This window comes from Diceros bicornis, chromosome 25 (assembly GCF_020826845.1).
Source record: "Diceros bicornis minor isolate mBicDic1 chromosome 25, mDicBic1.mat.cur, whole genome shotgun sequence".
Lineage (NCBI taxonomy): Eukaryota > Metazoa > Chordata > Mammalia > Perissodactyla > Rhinocerotidae > Diceros > Diceros bicornis.
Window position 1 is genome coordinate 38,989,586 of NC_080764.1, and position 26,673 is coordinate 39,016,258.

At 36.3% G+C, this 26,673-nt stretch overlaps 1 protein-coding gene across 5 annotated transcripts in view; it reads right to left on the reverse strand.

The window, feature by feature from the left end:
• The window catches only part of ACSS3 (acyl-CoA synthetase short chain family member 3), a 151,724-nt gene that overhangs the window by 62,584 nt on the left and 62,467 nt on the right, over positions 1-26,673 (reverse strand). For all 5 annotated transcript variants that reach the window (XM_058568721.1, XM_058568719.1, XM_058568718.1 and 2 more), the window contains 2 exons: positions 19,642-19,722; positions 19,466-19,561 (listed from right to left, as the gene is read on the reverse strand). In XM_058568721.1, the coding sequence (XP_058424704.1) occupies positions 19,466-19,561; positions 19,642-19,722 (177 nt within the window). The remainder of the gene's footprint in view (positions 1-19,465; positions 19,562-19,641; positions 19,723-26,673) is intronic.

Here is a 26,673-nt window from a genome sequence, read left to right on the forward strand (position 1 = left end):
CAAATCCCCCGTCTGAGCATCCCATGGATCTTATATTCTGGGCAACACTAAGGTAAGGTGAACTAAGGTAAAAAGAGGAAAGAATTTGCTAGTGGCAAACTTAGAGATCTCCCTAAATAGAGAAAAACAAATGAGTGGATGATAAGATGAGGTAGACCATAACCGTCCAATAATTTAGATTCACTATGCATTTCTAGTTGGATCTTTCATAGGGCACTATTTAGTTTTTACTTTTATTTTTTAATGGTTACCCTTAATATTCTTTAAGGTAATTATATTTCCATTTAAAAAAAATAACCTCCTTCTTATATTCGATTACTTTTTCTCTTGCTTTCTTAATACCAAAGAAAGTATTTGTTGCAACTAGAAATTCATTTTTATTATCACAACTATCCCAGAACACTTGATTTCAGTTTATTTCATTAGCACTTCATATGCAGGTCAACACACGGACATAGTATAAAAAGCTGCCAGATACAATCTGGCAACTCGTGTACATAATTTGACTCACAAAGTTTGAAGCCTTGAGCACAATAGTCTAAAATGAATCAGCAACTTTACTCTTTCTAACCAAGCGAGGTTAACATTTGACTTTCACTTCTTTGACCTGTTTTAGGCATTGATTAGTTCCTGGTCTACGAGACTATGACTTGGGAAACTTGATCCCACCCACATAAAAATGATTTATTAGCTGACCTTATGCAAGTGACTTGCCCTGTCTATGCTGCCATTTTCTTGCCTGCTAAATAAGAATAAATCACTTTTCCGATATTTCCTCAATAAGCTAAAAGCACTGAGATAATATTTTAAAGTAGTTTGACCTTCACTGAAGAAAGACGTTTTATAACCAATTGGAGTTAAATCCACCACAGGGCCAGTGTCATGGGACAATGATAATATGCTCACTAAGGGTGATATTAGTGCCATAATGAAAATGCTATACCGTAAAGACTACCTACACAGAGGACATAATTTGATAATTTTACAGTGCCTTCAATTAATTATATCTAAGCATAACAGCAATGATAGTTGAAGTATTAGAAATATTAGTTAAAAGCCATACTATACTTTTTATAAATAATATAATACAAAATAATAATAATAATATATAATTATATATATTTATAATTTATATAATTTATATATAAATATATAATATAAAATCATAATATATAATATTTAATTATATTATAGAAATAATATAATATATATTTTCATTATAATAAACTATTCAATACTATATTTTTATAAATAATATAATAATAATATATAATAATATTATAATTATAAACTGTTGCATTCTAACCCTACACCAAACAAATTTCCACCGATGTTAGATCTATTGAGCATAAAAGTCATGATAACATAGCATTACTATTAGGACACTTAAGGAATGATGCATAAAAATCTCACCATATTCCTTTGTAAGTTACCTGAACTCAGAAAAGTTCAGTTGTTTTGCATTTTATTGTCCATTCCCACAAGATCACTCGATGCTATGAATACAATGATTCACTATTTTATAATTACTTTAATATTTATATATTTTACTTTTTATTTTCTTAAGAACTTCTACTTGACCTCAAATCTTAATTAAACATAAGTTATATCAAAGAAATTGTTCCCCAAAACAGCCTGCTGATTAACACAAACACTAGGTTCCGAATGATGTAAACACTTCAAGTAATATAACGCAGCACAGAACAAGATCTCTCCTCAGAAACCATTGTTCACATACAAACAAGTCATTAGAAAGAGTCATAAGAAATTAGGTAGTGCTGACACATTCATTTATTTAATAAATATGTTTTGAGCATCCACTATGAGGCAGACACTGTTCCAAGATCTTGCTCTAATGGAACTTATATTCTAGTAATTAGGGGGGTATGAGTGTAATATTATTAAAAATTACAGAGCAAATGCTGCAAGCTATGTGTGTCTAATAAAAGGAGGGAATACAGTAATAAACAGAGGACCCACATGTTCTCAGCACCTATCACCACTCGCAGCGTCAGAGAACTGAAGCAAGGCCTGCGAGCCTCCTTCACTGTGGACTCTACATAAACGGGACTCAGCGGCCTGCTGGTTTCCTTGAACGTTCTTCTCTCCTGCCCTCCTGCACATACACGGCCTCATGGGCACACACAGACACACATGCACACATAGGCAAGGTAATCCCTTCGCAACGCTTTCTCAAAGTAACACACTTATTATGCTGAGCTGCCTGGAAAAAACAACACTGATTCTAGAACTTGCATATTCAGTAAGGGGCAATAGCCCAAACACTATTCAATTTAAAAATAAAAGATTCTAAGATTGTAGGGATTTTTAACAAACAACATACAGATCAAAAGCAGTAATGCAGCTAAAAGGTAACAATAACTTAAAAATTCTTCGCGACTCAAATCGATGTCGTTACCATTTGCTTTAATTCCCTTCCCCCAAACTAAAGTCTGCAGTGTTGGTTGCTGCCCAGAAAACAGTCAGAAAGCAATGGTGAAGCAGCGATTATAAGCTTTCAGCTGTTACAAATCATGAATTTTTAACATCAGAGATTTACAGAATATCAACCGGTAATATTTATAATGTGGTTAGCAATGGTACAAAGCATAGAAAACAAGACAGTTACCAAATATCTTAAAATTAACTTGCACTTATAATTGCTTACACATGAACTAACTATTGCACACATAAGACTGACTGCTTCCAAAGTGAGAGAAATTGGACAGCTGGGAACAAGGGACACTGAGATTTACACCTTTTTCAGTGAGTTTTGAAATACGAACCAAATGATTGTGTAGCCTCTTTTAAAAATGGGCTTTTTCTTCCCTGAAGCCCCTCTCTCAATAACTCACATTATCATGTCCCAATTTTGAAAGCATTACTGCTGCTTTAAAGCTAGATGGGATAATTACCCTATGCCTTAAGACTCTCAAACCTAGGACTTTGTGTTACTATAGCAGATTCCCTTTTCAGGAGTGAAACATATAAATACAATCTGATGACTAAGAATTTATATCAGACTGACTTCCTTGATTATTTGCTAAAGATTTCCTGTCATTCTATTGGCCTCACCGGTGAGGACATGCTGCCATCTTGCCTTCCTTCATCTCATCCATACCACCATCTAACCCAGTGACTGTCCACCCTAAATGTACACTAGAACTTCTTGGGATGTTTTGGAAAGGTAACAATATCTGGTTCCTCACTCCCAGAGATTCTGATCTAATTGGCCTTGAGTTGGACTGAGCATTGTTATGTTTTATGCGTCACCTAGGTGATTCTAATCTGCAGCCAGGGTTGAGAATCAATGCATAGTCCTTAGACACCAAGCACTACCTGAGGTGAGGCTATTTTCCAGTACCCACCTGCCTGGTTGCCCTAGTAGATGAGCCTGGAATTTAACACTAGCCTTGGCAGGTTTTCTCTGTTAGAAATAAATGAACCAATCCAAGTATTGATAAAAGAATATACTGATAACTGAAATCTGATTATAGGGGGCCATATACTGAGAAAATAATTGGGGAGAAATGCCTCATTGTTCCAAATTCTTTATGCCTTGACCTATAAACTAGACTCTAGACTGGACACATATATCGTGATTTGTAGGACCTAGCATCCTGAGTACAATGCCCTTTCTCCAAAGATGGAAGCATTAGCCCCAGCTCAGCAGCTCTTTCTTTGTTGCCCAGAGACCTATGAAAGCTATCACTCCCATCTGGGGGTTTAGTTTGGTTGTATCACTACTTGAGAGGATTATATCTTAATCTTTTAGATGAAGGGTTCCTTACTTGAACTTCAGGAGAGTTCATGAATATTCTGAAATTATAAAAGAAATATGTACATGTTTATTTTCCTAGGGAGAGAAGCCAATAGCTTTTACCAGATTCTGGAAGGGAGTCCATAACCAAAAGCTTTCTAAGTATATGAGAGCCTCCCAAAACACGAAAATCTCTTCAAAGATTTTCTGTTCAGCTCTGAGAAACAGCGTGGATGAAGCTAGAATGCAGTGGATAGGTAGATACCATAACATCAGTTCATTTTCCTCTCCACAGAATGGATATCTCCTTAGTACTATCCATTTCTATCAAACGGCTACAAATTGTCTCAAAAAACAAAACCTTACTGGACAATCTGAGATCCCCAACCAACCTATGTTTTTTCCCTCCTATTACTTTGATTATATGCAATTGCCATTTTTGTAAGTCAAAATTAGTCAAATTTCAGCTATTTCACATGGTTCAAATTAATACTTTCTATAAGCTTGCTGTTTTGACAATCTCTCTTCACTGTCTCCCGTGGTGGTACCACAGTCACAATTCCTCAGGCTGGAGTCCTTCCTTTTCTTCAGGTAAGAGCATGCTCTGGCTTCCAGGCCTGAGAAGGTAAGATTTCTCCACGGCTAAAGCTCTAAGGTTCTTTCATACATATTTATATATATTAAAGATGTGTGTATTTATCTATAACTCTATCTAGACTTATATCCCTTTTATACAAACTTTCAGCTATAAGACGAACAAGGTGTGAGCATCCAAGGTGTAACATGGTGACTGTAGTTGATAACACTGCACTGTAAAATTGAAATTTGCTAAGAGAGTAGAACTTCAATGTTCTCACCAAAAAAACAAAAAAACAGATAAATATGTGAGGTGATGGATGTGTTAATTAACTAGATAGGAGGAATCTTTTCATAATGTATATGTATATCAAATCATCACAATGCACATTTAAATAGCCTATGATTTTATTTGTCAATTACACCTCAATTAAGTTAAATTTTTTGTGTGTATATGAGGAAGATTAGCCCTGAGCTAACATCTGTTGCCAATCCTCCTCTTTTTGCTGAGGAAGATTGGCCCAGGGTTAACATCCGTGCCCATCTTCCTCTACTTTATATGTGGGACAGCACCACAGCACGGCTTGATAAGCGGTGCATAGGTCCACACCTGGGATCCGAAGCTGCAAACCCCAGGCCGCCGAAGCAGAGCACATGAACTTAACCACTACATCACCAGGCCAGCCCCCTAAACATTTTCTTTTTATAAATAGAGATCTATTCCTTTTGTTTTGGTTCTTCCCCTGCCTGCTCCCCACAATGAGAGTTGACCATATTGGGCCTTTTGATGAGGCCAGCCCCAGTGAATAAGCCATTGCTTCCACCTGGGTCATGAGAGTCCATCTGTCCCACTAAGAAGGTGCTTACCTCGGAAAGCATTTATGCCAAGTAAATGAAGCAGAGCACTAGAACCGGTAATTCTGCAGACCCGGTGCTGAGCTAATTAGGGACTCGGACATATTTACTATTCTCAGTAGTCACAGAGAGCATTTGTCACTAGGACGGTCAGTGGCTCGTGGCTTCTAGCAGGACTGCTTTCACCACCCTGAATTCCTCCATGCTGATGTGCAATCATTCTGCTATCTTATATTAGAGGGACAAATTAAGGTTTTTCTAACTCATAGTGAGTAGTGAGACTTTGTTATAAGCAGAAAAATTAAATGGCTTCTTGCTTTATTACACTATCAGATTTCTGCCCAGGAAGTGAAGCGTTGCTTTTCCACATGGATACTGCAATTCAAGCTGAGGTTGTACAAAGCCTGGCTCCTCCATACCATCCAACACTCTACCTAAAAACAACCTTAAAATACGCTCATATTTCCCCATGTTATACAAACAAAACAAACACAAGAAACCTTCCTATGAAATTGTTCTCATAAAAGTGACTAATGACACTCTAATCACCAAAGCTCTCTTCACTTCTTGTCCTACCAGATCTCTCTCTGTAGCTCTTGGCACTGCTGATCCCCCATCTTCTGGAAAACCTCCCCTCCACTGGTCTTCAGAACACTTTGCTTTTCTGCTTCTCCAATTACCTCTCCAATTTCTCATTCTCAATGTATACAGCTTCCCTTTCTCTATTTTCACTTCTCTGAGTATCTTGATCAATTTAGGGACTTTATTAACTCTTTACATCTCTAATTCTGAAAGTTTTTCTGAGCTTCAAATCTGACTTCCCACGGTCATGAAATTGTCTGAGTAGCACCTTTAAACTCAACATTACCAAAACCAAAAGTACTGTTTCCTCTCCACAACAATTGTTGCTTCTACTGTAGGACTTCAGTTGATAACTGCCATTATATCAGTTGTTAGATGAAGACATCAGAGCTACTTTAACTTACTTCTGACCTTATCTCACAAAATCCACCTGACACCCTCACATCCTGCCTTCTCCTTAAGGTCCAGATCACTGATGCCCTGGTTCTGGCCATGTAGCCTGCACTATGCAACAGCTTCCCAATCGTTATTCTCTAAATTATGACTAGAGAACACTGCCTTGCAGCCAATGACCCTTGTTTCAAATCCCAGCTCCACCACTGGTAAAGTTATTTAATGTCTCTCACTTTCAGTTTCTACAGCTGCAAATAAGGACTGAAAATATTTACCCCATGGGTTTGTAGATAGAATTAATTAAGACCCTGTATATAAAGTGCTTAGAAGGGTTGCTGTCACCCACCACTCAATCAATAGTAGCTAATAGTACTATCAATAATAGTAGCTATTATTTTTACTATCTACAAAGTTTTCCCTGTCTACTCTAGTCCTAAACTTCCCTTAAGGGACTAGTGGACAGATTTTTGAGCCAGGGTGGAATCTCAACTCTGCCATTTACAAGCTATGTGACCTAAGGCAACTTATTTAATTTCTTTGATCCTTATTTAGTTCCTTCATCAGAAAATTGCATCAAAATAGGTGCAAGAATTAAATGTAGAGTATTTATCATAGGCAATGGCTCAATGTAGTTTCTGAAAGAATTTTCCTATCTTCTACACAGTGTAAGAAATTTCTTAATTAGGTAGTGTCTTGGTTGGTTTGCTTTCTGTCCTTTATGTTAATCTTAATTCTTTGACTATATTATCAGCACTTTCAGGCAAGGGGTGTGTCTGATACTTATTCTGTTTCCATATCAACCCCTAGCAAGATGTTGAGCTCACAATAGGCACCAATAAATGCTGTGGATGGAGCTATGATAAGAGCTGCACTTGCTGGCTCCAACATAAAACAGGCACACACAGAGAAACACAAACTCAAAATTAAATATCTTTGAACAACTAGTCATGTGAGAAATCTAAAAGATGCTGGCATCAGCTTTACAATCTTTTCTAATTGAGAAGATCAAATTAAATAGCCTGACTTGGAGTAATAACTGAGTCATCATTTTTCTCATTCCATACATATCTAAAAGCACATTGCTGGTACACTAGATAAAAAAAAGAGAAAGAAATCATTTTCCAACACATGTGAGGAAAAAAAAAAGACTATGATGTTCTCCAACTGAGTGCAATCGTTACGAACACTACACTACTAGTCTTAAAAGGAAGCTTGAAAGAAGCAAATCTCTGTCCTTGAAAAAGGGACAACCAAGTTAGAGAAAACAGGTTAACATAGGTGAAAATGCAAAATTCTTCCAAAGCAAAGATAACTCTATACATGCAAGTAACAATTACATTGTTAAAATGAAGCCTAGGAGGGGCTAAGAATTCAGAAGGTCCACATGTGGAAAATACATCATAGGATATCTTCATGGAGATTACAGATCCGGCACAGCCCAGAGGAAGATGACACAAGCACTGAAGATACACTGGGGATGATTTAACAAGAGTGTTCAATACAAAAGTAATTTGATAGCAGTTCAAAGTAGTATCCTCAATATTATCAAACATGAGACTATCATACTGGGAAATGGCTTCAAGTTTTGATCCACATACATAAAGAGACAATAATTTCTCATATTTTACATAGAATAGTAAATATGTGTACATACTGTCATTTTACTACATATACATACATATATGTCATGATATTTCTTTGAAACTTATTTCACATACATTATCTTATTTGATTCCTATACAAATATAGGACAGTATAGAGCTCATTTTCCCACGAATCATTCTATAAAGAAAGAAAAGATAGGGGTATCTAAACTCGTCCTTCTTCCTATGAATTCAAGAAAAGAGCATTCAATAAGAGATTATCAAGCTGAATATTCTGAAGTTTTCAAAGACTTTTATGTACACAGTTGAAAAAGTGGTAACGATAAAGCCCATCAAAAAAGGGAAGTGAAAGGTTATAAATGTTTGGATAATGGTGAACCATGAAACGTACTGTTTTATTTGCAGATGAAAGGCTTCAAGGCCACTCTTATTTCACTCACAAGTTCTACTCTGAAAGGACAGATCCTTTAGGGGGGAGACCACTGGGTTATTTTCCACATCTGCTGCTCATTCTTCAAAGTTGGAAGTAGCAGGATGAACACATCCCTGTATGCTGATTCCTCTGCCTGATGCTTAGAAGAGAATTAATGAGCTCCAAAGGGAGCTGCCTCTAGTGCTCAGATGACTGCTGCCGAGTTGTGAGGACAAACAGACTTTGAAAGAAGAAACGTGGAGTATGTAAAAATTCAAGCATTACAATGGCTGGGCTGCATGAGAATGAATGGTCGGTATTTATATTGTAAAATTTTATTCTGGCAAAGAATAATTCATATTTTTGAATAATAACAGGAGCTTATAATATCCAGCATTTATTGTACTATTATACCAGCTTTTCTAAGGGCTTTTCATGGATTAACCAATTTAATGCCATATAAGAAAAGGTACTATTAATACTGATATTTACAGATGAGAAAACCGAGGCTGAGAGGAGTTAAGTAACTTGTCTGAGGCCAAACAACTGATGTGTAGAAGTTTCAAGAACCACACTACGGAAGTCTTAACTGCTACGCTTCCTCTTAAACAACAAAATTTTTCACTAATTTAGAATGAAACCTTTCTTCAGTAAAAGCATTTGAAAAGTCAGCATCACTCACTATGAAAAGAAATTGGAATAAATTCCAGAGTTAAAAAATTAAAACATGTTACTGAATAATATATTTACTCTAGAAAAAGAAAAATAGCTGACTTGGAGAAGATTCAGAGAAGTACAGAACTGGAGCAACAAGTGTCAACCCTCTAGTTTTAAGGATGAAGAAATGGACTCCTGAAGAGGTTGAATTAATCTGCCCAAGGTCATGTAGGTAAAGTCAGAGCAAAGTAAATAACACAGATATTCATATTTCCAGTCCAGTGACCATGCTCCTACATCACAATTCAGAATCTTAAATCCTCTACTTCCTCTAACTAGTTTATTGCCTGAGAAGGCAGAATGTAGTACATATCTTCCAAGTTAATTGTTAAATTATTAACAGACAACCATCTGCCCTGGTTAACCTAGTAAGCACACCAAAGAGTTTATTGAAATGGTTTGCTGCTATGAAGTACACAACTCGTGAAATGCAAACAAATGCAAAATGAGACCAAGCTTTCATTCCTTGAGGACTTTCAAAGAGATTGTTATTACATAAAAATGACAACTGCCATATCAAGATCAAGTATACCAACCAATTCATGATTTAGTGAATACCTAATATTTTGTTCTAGCATAATAACTTACCCAAGAAATAGTAAGCTAATTTTTTTTTTTAAGTAAAATCCATTTTGTTTTGTGTTATTTTCATATACAAGCAGTTTACATAATTTTTCCCCAGCTTTATTGAGGTATCATTGACAAATAAAAATTGTGTGTATTTAAGGTGTACAAATTGATGTTTTGATATATGTATACATTATGAAATAATCACCACGATCAAGCTAATTAATATATTCATCAACTCACATAGTTATCATTTTCTTTCTTTCCTTTTTTTTTTTTGTGGTGAGAACACTTATGAGATCTACTCTCTTAGCAAATTTCAAGTATACAACACAGTATTGTTAACTACAGTCACACTGCTGTACATTAGATCTCCAGAACTTATTCATCTTGAAAAACTGAAACTTTGTACCCCTTGGCCAACCTCTTTCCACCCAAAAGCAGAAAAATACATGTTCTTCTCAAGTGCACACAAAACATTCTCCAGGATAGATCACATGGTAGGTCATAAAACAGTCTTAACAAATTTAAGAAAATACAAGTCATTCCAAGTGTCTTTTCTGACCACAGTGGAATGAAACTAGAAATCAGTAATAGTAAGAAAATAGGAAAATTCACAAATATATGGAAACTAAGCAACATACTCTTGAACAACAATTGGGTCAATAGGAAATCAAAAGAGAATTTAAAAAGTATCTTGAGACAAATGAAAATATAACATATCAAAACAAAACTTATGAGACGCAACAAAAGCAAAATTAAGATATAAATTTATAGTGATAAATGCTGACATTAAAAAAAAAGGAAAGATCTCAAATGAACAAACTACTTTATACCTCAAGGAACTAGAAAAAGAACAGCTAAGCCCCAAGTTAGCAGAAGGGAGGAAATAATAAAGACTAGAGTAGAAATAAATCAAATAGAGAATAGAAAAATAGAAAAAACAAAAACTAAGAGCTGGTTTTTTGAGAAGAAAAAAATAGACAAACTCTTAGCTTGATTAACTAGGAAAAAAAGAGATAAAATCAGCAATGAAAGAGGAGACAATATAACGGATGTCTCAGAAATAAAAAGGATCATAAAAGAGTATTATGGCGAGATGTTTGTCAAGTAAGCTGATTTCTTGCTTAGACATACCATTGCCATTGCAGAAGCCTGGGTTCCACTATATTATGTAAGTGAAATGTGTGTACAAGACACACATTTGTACGTTATACCCAAGCAAAAATAAGGAGAAAGGTAGGGCCCAGGAAGATTTGTTTGCCCTTGAGAAGAAGTGTTAGGTTTTGATTCTGCAGATGACAGGCTTGTTGAAAAATGTGGCAAATAGAAAATAGAAGAGAGGTTAGAAAACACATCTGAGTATAACTGCCATTTACTGTTTGTTTCATTCCTCTTCTTTGATGAAACTGCTGTACAAAATATGGCCTTGTCCATATGTTGTTGGGGTTAGGTCTGCTGGAATCAGTGCTCCATCAATAAAGTAAATTTATGAGAAGGTACTGTTTGTTTTCTTCCTCTCAAAAATAATGACTGAATTATTTGGAATTGGTTTGGATATATATATATTTTTTTTTGCTGATGAAGTTTCACCCTGAGCTAACATCTGTGTCAATCTTCCTCCATTTTTTCTGTGGGTCGCAGCCACAGCATGGCCAGAGTGGTGTGGTCTGCACCCGGGAACCAAACCCAGGCTGCCGAAGTGGAGGGCGCCGAACTTAACCACTAGGCCACGGGGCCGGCCCTGGTTTGCATATTTTGACAGTCAGTTCATTTTGGCTTCTAGAATTGCATATTTTAAATATGTCCAGTTCAATGAATAAAAGTAAATCTTTGCTTACTAAAAAATATAACCTATTAAGTTGTTCATGAAGTTCTGGGGTAAAGAGAAAATTAGGAGGATTACTTACTCCTCTCTCAGAGAATTAAGTCTTTACTTACAAATCAAGTTATTTTTTTTTCTGATATCTTCATTCAGGCATTTATTTAACAAATATTTATTGAGAACCGAATACGTGTCAAGAACAAGGCTAGAAGCTGAGAATTGATGGTGAGCAAACACTAAGATGATTCCTTCCCTCTCAGAGTTTAGAGCCAAGAGGGGCAAATAAACAAATCAAAGGAGCCTATAAACTAAAGTGAAAGTGCAACTGTGACACGAGCCAGGAAGGAAAAACGCAAGGTGTTTGAGAGAGACCACGATAAGCAGATTCAACCTCATCAACATGGTCAAGAAGGGCTTCCCTGAGGAAGTGAGACTTAAGCTGAGATCTAAAGGATAAGAGGAATATATTTCAGGCAACAAATGGGCAAATTCCTGTAGCAGGAATGAGCACAAGAGTAACTTCAGGAAAACAGGAGCATGTTGTGCCTTAGAAGGGAAGAGAGTGATTAAGACGGAGCAAACGATCAACACTTTCAAATGTTGAGAAACTAAATACAATCAGGAGTGAAAATGCCCATTGGCGTTTGGAAAACTAGGGAAATTATCAAAAACTGTTATTATGGAATGATGGTGACAGAGGCCAATTGGAGAGGATGGCAGAGTAAGTTCCAGGTTAGAAAATGGAGCTATTGGGTGCAGCTGAGCCCTCAAAGATGAAGAGAGACTGTTGTAACTGCAAGGGGATAATGGAATTACGGATTTTTGTGAGGTTTTTTGGTTGCTGTTTGTTTGTTTTAATGAGAGAAACAAGACTGTGTTAAAAATTTGTAAATTATCTGGAAGTTAAAGCCAAAGCAGACAACCAAGATTTCCAATATATTTTCACCCTGTAGATGTAGAGCTAGCTATATGTCCTCTACGGCAGAAAAGAAAATGTTATTTAAATATCCATTGTATGCTTTCATGTTGAAACAGAGATTGTTTCAAGTGGATAGCTCTTACGTATCTAGAAGTTAAACTGAACATCCAACTTAGTCATAACCACTTTTGAGTTTTTTTCAGCCAATGTAGTTATTGATTTGTATTAAATTTCAGAATATAAAATTTTTTTATCTTTGTTGAGAAAAAGGATTCATTCATTATTCATTTATAAGATGTCATGAACCATTTGCAGTCAATAAAAGAGATATGTTTTATGAACTGGTTGCTGTCCTCGAGATGATCTGGGCACACAATGAACTGCAAATCTCTGAGTACTTCAGAACATCAATTTTTGTTGAATCAAAATTCATCGTTAAGTAAAAATATCATCACAGACACCAATTCACTATCTACCTTATATTATAGTTTTGAAATGCTATAATTCATTAAGAATGAAAATAACACTTTGGTCATACTGAGCTGTATATGATTTTATTTCTCTTTAGAAAAGGTAATCCTATGAGAAGTACGTGAATGATCTGCTCAATTATTCTGTTCACTATACAAAGAATGTATTTTTTATTATCTAATGGAAGATTTTAGCTTCTTAAATAAAAAATACTAGTAATACTGAAACAAAATAATACTAAATATTAATTTGATAATCCACCTAAAATTGAGGCATAAAAGTAGAACAATTACTTTGTGGAGGTTAATAAACATTTTTTTCACTTGCTGGCCTAGTGACAAGTCAGGATTCTTTTTTAGTTTAGTTTAGTTATAATTAATCAAACAAGCAAGTTTTTTCCTTGCATTTTGCATGCTCAAGTTGTCAATTAATCCTCTTAGAAATGGTTCATTTACACAATAAATTTTACCTACTTTCTGGAAGGCACTGTGCCAGGTGCTCCGGGGGTACAGAAATGATAAACATCCCCCGGCCTCAAAGAGTTTACAGTATCACAGCACTAGATCTGCAGGATCAGAGGAATCTGGATGGTATAATGGAAGTATAAAGACACTTCAATCAGCCTGAGGAAAGCAAAGAAAATATCAGAGAGGAGGTAATATTTAAGTTGATCCCTTAAGAAAAAGGAACACTCTGCCACATGATCTGAACAAAAGTGGAATTTTAGTAGAGGGAACAACTTAATCACTGGCAGTTCTGTTCACATAAGTGCCAGTATGACAGGATTATTAGCTAGGAAGCTGAGTCAGAGGCCAGGAATCAAAGACAAGACTTTAAACGTAGGCAAGGCCCAGATGATTACGGATCATTTGTATCATGCAAATGAGTTCGAATTATATTCTTTACGAGACAGGAGTTCTCTGAAGGCTTTTATTTTTAATTTTTTAATTAAACTTTTTATATGAGATCATTGTAGATTCACATACAATTATAAGAAATAATACAGAGACATGCCATGTACCCTTTACCCAGTTTTCCCAGTGGTCACGTCTTGCAAAACTATAGTTTAACATCACAATCTGGATATAGTCAAGATACAGAACAGTTCCATCTCCACAAGAATCCCTCATGTTGCCCTTTTATGGTCACAGGTGTTCATTGCTACTGTATAAAAATGCAATCGACATTTGTGTGTTTATCTTATATCCTGAGATCTGGTTGAACTCACTTATTAACGATGGTGTTTTTAATATGTTCTACAATTTTCTACATAGATAACCATGCCATCTGCAAATAAAGACAGTTTTATTTCTTCCTTTCTGATGTTTTTGTTTTTGTTTCCATAAATTGCCTTATCGAAGTGGCTGGAACTTCCAGAACTGTGTTGAATAGAGTGGTGTAAGTGGACATCCTTGCCATGTTCTCAGACATACGAGGAAGGATTAAGGCTTTTATCATCAAGTATTGGCCATTGGCCATTCCTTTAGGAGAGGCCTACTAGTGACAAATTCTCTTAAGTTTCTCTTCACCTTGAGAATGTCTTTATTTCTCCTTTATTCCTGAAGTATATTTTGGATGCATATAGGATTCTGGATTGACAGTTCCTTTCTTCCCCACTTGAAAAATGTTGTGTCACTTCTCTCTGGACTCCTAGTTTCCAATGAAAAATCCTCTGTCATTCAAATGGTTTTTTCCCTATAGATAAGGTTACTCTCACTATTTTCAAGATTATTTTATTTTTTTGTCTTTAGTTTTTATAAGTTTGATTAAGATACTTTTCGTGTGTGTGGATTTCTTTAGATTAATCCTGTTTGGGCGTTTGTTCAGTTTCTTGAATCTATAGATGTATATCTTTGGCCAAATTTGAGAAGTTAAGTTTTCAGAAGTTTTCCAGTATGTTTTTGAGTACTTTTTCGGCCCCACTCTCTTTGTCCTCTCCCTTCACGACTCTGATATCACAAATGCTGGGTCTTTTCTTATCATTCCACATATCCCTGAGGCTCTGTTAATTTTTCTTTCCATTCAATTTTCTTTCTGTTATTTAGATTGGGTAATTTCTATTATTCCTTCTTCCAGTTCACTGATTCTTTCCTTTGTCTCCTCCATTCTGGTATTGAGCCCATCCACTGAATTTTTATTTTGTTTATTATAATTTTCAGTTCTAAAATTTCAATATGGTTGTATTTTATAGCTTCTATATCATTGCTGAGACTTTCTATTTCTTTACCGTGACTTTCTATTTTTTCATTTGTTTCAAGAATGTTCATAATCACTGTTGAAGCATTTTTATCATAACTGCTTTAAAATCTTTGTCAGATAATTCTAACATCTCTGTCATCTCAGTGTTAGAGGTGGGGATAGAAATCCAAGTTCCTCATTTGGCCTCCATTGATACCCAATTGGGAGAGTGCTCCTCATTACTGCTTGGTGGGTTCCAGTTCCAAGAGGAGGCTTCTACTCATACCTCCTCGGCTAGGTGAGGTAGGAGTTCTCTGTTACTGCTCCCAACACGGCCTCCACTGACACCACAGGAAGAGACAGGTGGCCTTGTTATTGATGGTGAAAGTCCTGACTCTCTACTAGGCCTCCAGTGACCCCCACCTCAATGGGGAGTGGGAGGGCTACCTCATTACTGATGGGTGGGGTGTAAGTCCAGGTTCCTTCTATGCTCTCCACTGTCACTGCAGGCTGAGGAGTCCTCATTACCACCTGACAGGGATGAATGTCTCAGCTCCCTAGTTGGTCTTCTCTGACACCACCCCTGTGGGAAGAGGAAGGGTTCTGGCTTCTCCTTACAGTCAACAAATTTGGCAGTCTAAGATGCCCACTCAGCCTTTGCTGTTGGGGTTGGGGGATGAGACCATAGATTTTTCTGTGGTAATTTGCCTAGAGTAGAGCCATCTAAAAGTTTTATGTCTTGCTTAGGCTGCCCCTTTCTCCTCCCTTGGCTTGACAGATCAGGTGTTTTTTTGGGTTTTTTTGTCTGCGATTGTTGGCATTTTTAGGCTGCCAGCTTCTTCGGCAAAAAGTCCAGGATATATGAGGGGAAAATAAAACCCAGGGTCTAACCACATGTTCTTCCTTGCTTCCTAAAGGCCCTAAAGCCAGTTTTCCTTCTCTCCACCTTTCAGTCTTCTTATGTTTGTTTTAAAGATAATGCCTAAGATTTTAGTTCTACTTAGAGGGAGGAACAGAAAAAAGTATGTCATCTCCATCTTCTTGAAAGCAGAACCCAACTCTTTGAGAGATTTTAAGTAACAAAGTTCTATGTTGGCCTTTTTATTTAGACAGATAACTGTAAGTGAGGAAAGCTCAGAAATTAGGCTTAGGAAATTAGGCTCTAGGATGGCCTAGAAGGGAGTGACACTAAAGGCAGGAGCATTTGTTAGAAAGTGCTCTAGACTGAGTATATGATGATAATCTGAAATGAGCAACTGGAATGCACAGGCACAAATCAGACCAGATGCTCAAAGAGAGAATGGACACCAATCAACACGACATACTTGTGCATACCAACTGAATATCAGCCTTGAATATATGGCAGGAGGCATGGAAAAGACAGGACATTTTGGAGCAATAATAAAACATAGATTCAACAGAATGCAATGACCAACCGAGTACGATATATAAGGATAACGAAGTTAGAATCACTCCCAGATTCTTAGTTTGGATGACTGAGTGGATGCAGGTAATATTAACAAAACTGCAGAGTACATGGAAAGAAATGTGTTTTGTGGGTAACGGTGAAAATATTGAGTTCAATTCATGTCATCTTGAGCATAAAGTGCATACGGACCATCTGAAGATGTCTAACAAATGAGTTAGGTGCTCAGCAGCAAGGTCAGATACAGAAAGGAGGAGTTAGCAGCCTTGGTTTAATTAGTAATACTCAAATCCTACTGCATGGAGAATATCCAGGAAATATAAGCAGAACGAGAAAAGAGGGCTAAGAATAAGACCCAACTAAACCCCAATGTTTAGGACCGAAGTAAGAGAAACCTAAGAGAGGAAAGGAGAGAGGAAAGGAGGACAAGCCGCCAGGGAGGTAGGAAGAGAAGAGAGGAGTCGAGTTCAATTTAGTTCCATGAGCATTTCTTGAGTGCTTTGTGTATGTTATGCACTGTGCTGGGGACTGGCTTTGAGGATCTCACGTTCTACTAGATATAAACAGATCATTTCTGTACAGTGTGGTCCACTCAGTGATAGACATATGCTCAGGGGGCAATGGAACCATGGAAAGAGGTACCGAACACAGCCGAAGACTGTGAGAGGAAATTTCAAGTGATGACAACATCTAAGCAGAGTCTTCAAGGATAGTAGGAATTAACTAGATAAGGAAAGACAGAGGGAAAGTCATGCCAGGCAAAAGAAATGGCCTGAATAATAGCAAAAGGGCATGGAACTCAAGAGAGGAGAGAGAATCCTGCAGGGAGCAGTCAGCAGGGTTGATGCCACTGCGAGAGAAAATAAAATCAGACTGATAAGGGCCCTTTGACTGTGTCACTTATGAAATCACTGTTGACCCCTGCTATAGTAGCTTCTATGAAGTGACATGGACAGAAATTGGACTACAGTGGGATGAAGAATAATTGAAAGAATATGAAGTTCAGACAGCAGGAGCAGGGTATTTTTTCAAGGAATTTAGTGGAGAAGAAAATAAAGATGGGCTAGGTAGAAGTGGGCAAAGGTCTAAAAGGCTTTGTTTTCTGATCAGAGAAAACCGAAGATGTTTACAAGTTGTAGGAAAGAAACAAGAGTGCAAAGAAAAGGTATAAAAATGTAGCTTACTTCATTCACTCTTTCACACAACAAATATTCATAGGGCTTCTACACTCTTCCTGAGCACATCATCCCAAGATAAAAACAAACAACCAAGCCTCTTTTATGGTGTTAAAATCATGTTTTAAATAAACTTAAGAAATAATAAAAGGCCAATGGTAAATGCACAAAAATTTTATGTACTTCAGTTCTAAAGGCAGCTTAATACTTATAAACATAAATACTTATAAATATAATGGCACCTTCAGCTCTGTCACATTTATGTTGTAATATCACAATTCATTAGAAGCATGCAGTGTTGAAGTTTATTTTGATTACTTCAAGGGGAATGATTATTTTAATAAAAACATTTAATAAAAACATTCTATCACAAGGACTTCAGTATAGAACAGCTTTGTCAAGATTATTTTATGTTTTAATTATTACAAACACCACAATGTATATTAAGTCTGCAAAGTACAAATGCAAAGTACAAAAGACGTGGAGTCGTGTGTGAGGCGTTAATACTTGGGTCAAAGTCTGCCTCAATATCTCTGAGCATTCAGAGACAGAAAACCAGCCAGGTAAAATGAAGGAACACTATGTCTTTAAATGGTGACTGGGACTAGCAGACTTCCATGAAGATAGAAAATAGTCTCCAAATTTTTCAGAATAATAGAGTTGCAGAATTTTAAGATTGTAAAGAACCTTGATGTCATCTAATACTATTGTACACACCCCACACATGAAATTCCCTTCTTCACATTTCTTGCCTGATATTGAGCGAGTTTAAGTGAAAGAGAGCCTTCTATGTAGAGTTGCCTATTCTACTACTGGATAGTTTAATTGGTCTCTGATTATTCCCAGAATACAGGTCCCTGGAACTCTACATTATTACACTTCTTCCTTTATATGTGGCAAATCTTTAAATATAAAAAGATACTTGATATATATGCACACTAAATATAATATTTTTCAGACTAATCATCTACAATTTCATCCTTTTCTTATATGACATTATTTTCATGCTAGTTCCCTTCTTCCAGATGCTTTCTAATAAGTTAACGATTTTTTCCTCCTCCCCATTAAACTGAACTCAAATTTCCAAATGTTAAAGAATAAAATAAAATTATAACAGTGCATATGGTATTTTTTTTAAAGCAATCCTAGCAACCCCTATGTTTGAACCATGGATAATTATAATACACAGGGATTTGATTATATAAACTGGAACCAACTCAAGTTTCCCTTACATCATTTCTGCAACTATTTTTAATATAAATATGACCGTAAACATTTCTGTATTTTCCAGTCTTGTGCATTTTGTCCCAAAAGTCAAGATCACTTTGAATACTGATTTAATAAACTATCATTTTGCTGTCCCTCTAAAATTTTGATCTCCTACAAATCTGATAGGTATGTATTCTAAGTATTCAGATAAGGCATTGATAAAATTAAATAGAATAAGCATATGAACAGAATTTTCTAGTATACACACAAAAATCTTATTCCTTGACATTAATCCATGCAACGGAATGTTAAAGTAGTTATTTATTCAGCCATAAATCTGGTCAGTCTATGATTCTCTCTCTTATACATATAGCTATCATCAGAAACCACCAAAAATATCTAGCTAAAATCAAGACACCATACATTTGGAAATCCATTAATCCTATAAGAACACAAAAAGGCAAATCTATGTTGTTTTATGATAATTTTTTTTCTAAGACTCTTAAATCAGTATCAGTTTGATAATATTTTCTAGAAATCTGTTAGGGACAGACATCAAGCTTGAAGTACACATTTTTCAGAATATAATTTTTATGGCTTTGTTCAACACAATTTAAATAGCTGGCTATTATTTTTATATATCTCTCTTTTGAAATCATATATTTATCTGGAAGAAGATACAAAAATCTAAATTTTTGCCCCATCCAAAGTTTTCTGTTCCGACTTAGGACTACTTCTCAAAAAATTTCAGTAAAATAAATATTATTGATATGTGGTATTAATTTTATTTTATTACCTCATATAAAACTGTTGTGTTCCCATGCAGAAGAGGTCCATAACAGATATAGGAATGTCCGACAACCCAGCCTAAGTCAGAAGCTGCCCACCATACCTAGAAAATCAGAAGATAATAAAATGCATATACCTCAATCAGACAAATGTCACGTAAAATGAATTTAAAACCATGATTACCTCTCCAGGCTTAAGTCCATATATAGAAGACATTGTCCAGTTTAACATTACGGCATATCCCCCCGTGGGCCTAACCACACCCTAAAAAAGAGAAAAAATGAAGCTAAAATCAATAAACAACATGTTAAAAGATTCTCTGTCTTCATACCAACCACCTAAAAAAAGTTCCTTTTTATAGTACTTTATATTCTATAAGCTACAAATCACTCTGCCTTTCATATAATTGTATCTGAATCACTTTTTCTTCGGCTGCTCCAATAATAAACACAGAATAAATTGTCCACATCAGTCCCTTTGTAGAATCCATTCTCACAGATCATTCTTGACCTTCTAGAGAAAACTTATGATTTCACAGAATGACATACAGCAAAAATATTTTCCTGTGGTAACACAAATAATCAACATTATATTTTCAGACATATTTCCAGAACAGAAATGGAAACTCTCAATTCAAGTGCACAGAAAGGTCAACGGTAACTGTGTACATAAAACATAGACTAACATAAGGATGTCTATTCCTTAATATTATTAAATAATAATAGAATGCTGAGAGGAAACAAAGCCATATTCTAACCTAGCCTCATTACAATGCTACCCTGGGAATCACACTACCACAGGATTAGAGCTGAGCAATTCTTTAATGATGAATCCTGGAACTCTGAGGATCAACCTTGGTGAGTTGGATTTAGGCTGAGAGATTTGCCTTATATTACATTTTAGGCAAATGTAGGGATCATTACATCACAGTACTACAGTTTTCGTGAATCAGTTTCTAGCAGCTATCCTCCACTGAACTAAACATATTCAACTCTTTGTTGTTGTTAGTGCCCTGAGTGGATCCCAACTCCTAGCAACCCTGTGTACGGCACAGCGGAACCCTGCCTGGTCTTTTTGTACCGTCCGCTCACCTTCTGGGGCTGTTATCAGACAGTGCTCCGGTGCTATTCATAGGGTTTTCATGGCCAATTTTTTTGGAACTGGGTGCCCAGGTCCTTCTTCCTAGTCTGTCTTGGTCTGGAAGCTCTGCTGAAACCTGTCCACCATGGGTGACCCTGCTGGTATTCGAAATACCGGTGGCATAGCTTTCAGCATCACAACAACACGCAGCCACCACAGTATGACAACTGACAGAGGGGTGGTGCAGTTCCCCGACCAGGACACAAACCCAGACCACAGCCACTACAGCACTGAATCTGAACCACTAGACCATGGTTCAACCATAACACAAGATTAATATTTGAAAACTGGGCACAAGAGTCACCATAAATAAGAACTGATGGTAAATTTAATCGAGAATTTCTATTTATTGCTTCACTATAAACATTAATCATCATTGGCTAAAAAAGTTAACAATGTGAATATTCAGAGCGAGGAGAATGCTTGCTAAGAAATATGTTTATATTTCACTCACATATATTTTGAAGCATCTTTTAGTAATTATAATTGCCCTGAGCAGAAAATAATTATTTTACCTAAAAGGGCAAACATAGTCCTAATTAACAAATATGCTACTAGCTATACCTTTTGGCATAGCTCTGCAACTGTAACACAAAGACATGAAGCAGGAAAATAAAAAAGAAACCAACTTTCCGTTAGTTACTAAAATTGCTGCTCTCTTCAGGTACCACTAAGAAAACAGAGGTATCAAGCTGTGGAACACATTTCATCTGCCAGCAGCAACACCTGGTCTCTTGGCAAATATCACACACAGCTTTGTTGGCATTTGACAGCTATTTTCTAGGTTGTATGACACGGTTAGCACACAGCTGGCTCTCTTGATCATCTTGGGAGTAACAGAAATCATAAGCCCCTGCCGGCAAGTCTCACACATGCATTTTCCCATGTAAACGGAGCAGCTCCTTCCCCAGTATATTCTGCACTATCTTCCATGTACTTTGCTAATTAGCTTGTTTTACTGAGAAGGCCTTTTCCTACGGTTCAACACCCCGATGAAATTAATATTAATCAACTTGTAAACACTCTTTTCTAAAACTTTTTATTCATTTTGTACAGGAGAAAAAAATGAATTTTTTTCATAGACAATATGCTATTCATATATCATTATAACTGGGTAAATTTTTAAATTATATGGTACAGAGGGTAAGATGAACCAACTGAAAGTAATAAAAAGGAATAAAAGGCTAGGGAGAACATAAATGAGTATTAATTCATTTGTAAAACTTAGAAGATAATTTAAAGGATGGGTTATCAAATTTCTATTTACCTCTCAAGTGGACACTTCCTTAAAGAATATTTACCAATGTCGCTTTGTCTGTAAAATGATAGATACTTAAATCCATTTGACCCCCAAAAAGTTAGATTTAAAAATGAGACCAGGCACGAAAAAAATTTAAAATTATAGAGGCTAAAATTTAATATCTTATTAATAAAATTATTTCCTTAGTTCCAGCAATTATTGCTTTCTATTTTTCCCTGTGCTAATACCACCCAAAAGGCAGAAATGTCCAAGTAATTAGAGGTTACCATCAAAGATTCTCATTAAAAACAATTAAAATGGAACTAAAAGAAAGAGAAAAGCCATAATGTCTGTTTTTCATTGGTCTTTGATAGCCATTTATTTATTTTTTTTTTAATTATTATTATTTTTTTGTTGAGGAAGATAGACCCTGAGCTAACATCCCTTGCCAATTCTCCTCTTTTTGCTGAGGAAGATTAGCCCTGAGCTAACATCTGTGCCCTTCTTCCTCTATTTTGTATGTGGGATGCCGCCACGTCATGGCTGGATGAGCGTTGCATATGTCCATGCCTAGCATTCAAAACTGTGAACCCCAGGCCACCAAAGCAGAGCACACAAACTTAACCACTATGTCCCCGGGTTGGCTCCCACTTATTTTTTATTTTTCTAAAGGATGAGTATAAAAATTTTCATCAAGCATCATTTTACCATTCATTAATCTAGACTCTAGATCTGAAATTTGGTCTTGCCTGCACAAAATATTCAGATGATAGGTTTCAATTTTCTGAGTATTTGCTATGGCATAGAAAAAGAAGTGCATAATTTCATATTCTGCATGTAGAGCTTTCATAAGAAGTTTAAAAGTAAAAAAATTGAAAGATTAAGTTTAAAAAGAGAGTTTATTATAAGATTAATACATGACTAAAATTAAGATAATAAAGCATTTTTTTGTTTCTTCTTTGTAATCATATTTTCCAGGTAATGATAATTAAAATGCAAAAGATAAACCTTGTTTAGCCTCTGAAAACACATAAATCATGCTCAAAAAAATATATCATTATATTCTAAGTATGCAAAATTAATCAGAAACTAAAAATGGTATTTTAAATGGTATTTGAAATCTTGAATATGAGGTAAAAATACTTATTCAACATCAATGCTTACCCCTAAAACACAAGCAAGCTACATTTTACTCTTTTGAATCTGTTATCACTTTCTTTACATACTTATACTCTATCTACCTTAAATGTAAAGACATTAGATGACCTGGGATATTCTCAAAAAGCCCTGTAACCTGCCAATATACTGCTCTGGTTTTTGTAGGATCAGCCATAATCCTTAAAGTCTTCTAGAGAACTTGAAAGACGTTCAGGTGGGAATAATACTCTGTGCCCCAAATAACGACTGGAAAGTGAATTCTATCTCAGAAATAGGAAAGGAGACAACATAAAGGTGCTCATAAAAATAAAAAAAAAAACACGTTTAATGTATATAGGTATTTAAAAAAATTCAATCCATACAAGTAAAATTAAAAGCTGATTATTAATCACCCAGAAATGGGACCACAGTTGTCACAGACGTTCTTTATGATTTCCAGCTTAATGAGCTGCCTTTGAAGACAGGGAAGCCACAAAATATCATAGGCGGGGTCATTAAAGCAAGACAGACAACACGTCGCTATCAAGTCTGTATATCGAGTGTGGACAGTTTTGGTTGCCACAACTTAAGAAAAATACAGTTGGAATCATATGGGTTGTAGCAGAAGGGGAAGGAAGATTGAAGTGTGAGGTAAGATTCTTTTAATTGAACTATAGAATTCTGAAATGCAGATCTCAAAATACTCAAGTGAATCAAGTTTGAAGTACATGACAAAAGTTCATACTTTCTAAGTTGAGCCCCTCTATCATCCTACTCTGTGATATAGGCTTATACAAGACAAATGTACATATTTACATACATAAAATGTGTTTATTCACACATACACATGTAAATATACATGTGTATGTGTCTAGATGTATGCATATATATGTATATGCTTATGTATGTATGTATATGTATTTTATACACACACAAACATACATATTTCAACTCACCCTGACAAGTCGGGAAAAAAACAAAACAAGAAGAAAGAGGAAATAAATATTTTACCTGAAGAAAAGAAATCCATCACTAAATGATAATTGGAGTCAGTGAGTTGAAAAATAAAAGGCATGGTTCTGATTACTTAAAGAAATCCAACACATCGACAACATTCTTGTTCTGATAGCGGCTTTACAGAAGATATCCCCTCTTTCTAGAATGAGCATCCACCTCCTTTCTGAACCTGGCTCGCTCCTACTTCATCACACAATACTCAAAGACATTGTGAAAGTGCACCTCTTCTGGAAGCTGTCCGATCCCAGTTTGTGTTAAACATCTCTCCTGGCCTCTTGCACAGCCCCTGCCTGCCACCTCCTCCGAGCACTGACAGCCCGGCCTGGTGCCGTGTCTCCTCCAGCACTCCGAGTGCAGTGAGGAGAATGCCTTTATACCCACAGCACAGTGTCTGGCATAGAATAGGCATTCCATACATTTGTTGACATTAAGTGAGTGAATAGCAGAGTGAATAAGCACATGTATGAAAAATATAATTCGTTTTTGAAATACTCTTCCTGGTTCAGGAGAAACCCTTGAAACTTGCAGAACTTAGTGAGTCATGTTAAGAGAAATGGAATGGTTCCATTTGGGATATTTCATCAAACACAAAATCTCTTGCTACAGGCTTTCAGATGACTCTGAAGCTGCCTCTTTGGAGGATATTTTAGCAGCAGTATAATTTTTTACTGATCTGAACAACTGTGAGATAAGGGGCAAACGTGTAGCAAGTCAGCATTTTATCTGCAAGAATTATACCACAGATAAAAAAAAAGTTCACTGCTTTTTCTATTTGACTTTTTTTTTCCTAGGGTAACATGTAGGAATAAAAGTGATGTAAGTTGTGTAAATGTACATCAGGACAAAAGGCCTTATCACCACCTTTCCATCATGCCTTCCTTCCAATCCTTTGCTTTTGGTTTCTTTTACCCTTTTCCTTTGGCACTGGACTTCTTTTGTTTTTGTTTTTTCTTATCAGCATCCCTCCATGATATCAAGTTAGAAGATGACAAATATTACCATCACTAAATCCCCCACTCCCAAAAGGACACCCTATCCAGACGAGGGATTCTTCTATTGTGTAGTGCTTTGAAGTATCTTGAATACAGGCACCCAAACCAAACAGGATAGAAGCCCACAACAAGACAGAAATGTATGCAGAGCAGCACAGCGGTGGTTGTGGAATATTTGCTGCAGCTAACAGATTAACCTGTCACACAGCAACCTGACAAATCCAGGGTTGGCAGATAAGAGATGCAAATATGCCCTAAATATATCTGCAAATTCTAACCAAAGAACAGATTGTCTTATGTGTGTCTTATATATGTCTATGAGAAACGAGCATTTTTAAGAGAATATTTTCATGGACTCACAACATTACTTTTCCTCATGAAGATCAAAGATCGAGAAAACAAACTATAATGATGACATAAAATTTATATTTAAATGCTTCATAAATGCATGTGTGCTCATCTTTCCTGAACTTCTATTCTGGGAATCCCAATATTAAAATTTCAGATCCCATTAATCCTGATTATACTTACCAAAAATGAAGTGAGGATCTTATGAATAAAGAGGAGTCTGGGAACCAACTGGAGAAGTAAGAGATTCTGAGGATTTACCATGGCCCAATTTTAAGGTTAGTGACAGCGGATTCAAAGATGTATGAAATATATTCTAAGACCTTAGAGAACATGCAATGTTATGAAGGTAAGAAAATAAAAACTAATATGTATAAGGTAGGATAGATAAGTGACATAAAGGTTTGTTGGCAATGTATAATTTCAATGCAATTGAAATTCTAAAGTCCACAAGAGGGATGAGAGAAGTATTTCTGAGGGACCTTGAGAGAGACTACCTTCTTTTGCCATTCTGCATGTCCTACTTTGCAAAACCTACTCACTCTCATGATTTAAAGACCAGACCTCTACACTGATGACCCACAAGTGTCTATCGCCAAACCCAGATGTACTTCTTGGACCCACATCTTCACCTCCAACTATTGACTAGGCATCCCCATGTTCATGTCCCAAAGACACATCATACTCAGGATGTTCAAAAACTTTCAGTTTCCCCAGTCCTAAACCATCCTCCTGTGTTTCTATTGCAGTAAATAATCAAAACCATCCTCCTGTGTTCTTGGGTTCAAAGTTTTGGACTTCTCCTCTGCTTCACTCCTATCCTTGAACCAAATCTGATCCCTCTCTATTAAAAGCACTGTCCTAAGTAAAGTCCTAAACTAACTGAACAGCGTGAAAACTAATCTCCTTGCTTCTATTGTGTATACTTGCCTATCTTCCCAACATAATGTTGCAAGAGGTACCTTCCTTCATATTTTCCTCTCCTGCTTAAGAAGCATTGTGCTCTCCATCCCTTACATACAGAATATAAACTAAACTTCTTGGCTAAATTTTAGGAGTTTGGCCCCTGCCTATATATCTGGCCATTTCTCTTCTTCACTTGCTTCATATGCACTAGCCATCCTGGAACCTTCTGTAACACACTCTTGCCTCTGCTTATGCTGACCCTCTCTGCCTGGAATGCCCTCCTCCCCGAGATGTCACACTGTGAAGAAGTTCTATTCATCCTTCAAATGTCACCTTACCAAGAGCTTTCCCTGACATTCCCTGATAGAACAGCACTCCTACTCTCCCCATCACTCCGTCCCCTTACTCTGCTTTTTTTTTCTGCATGACACTTAT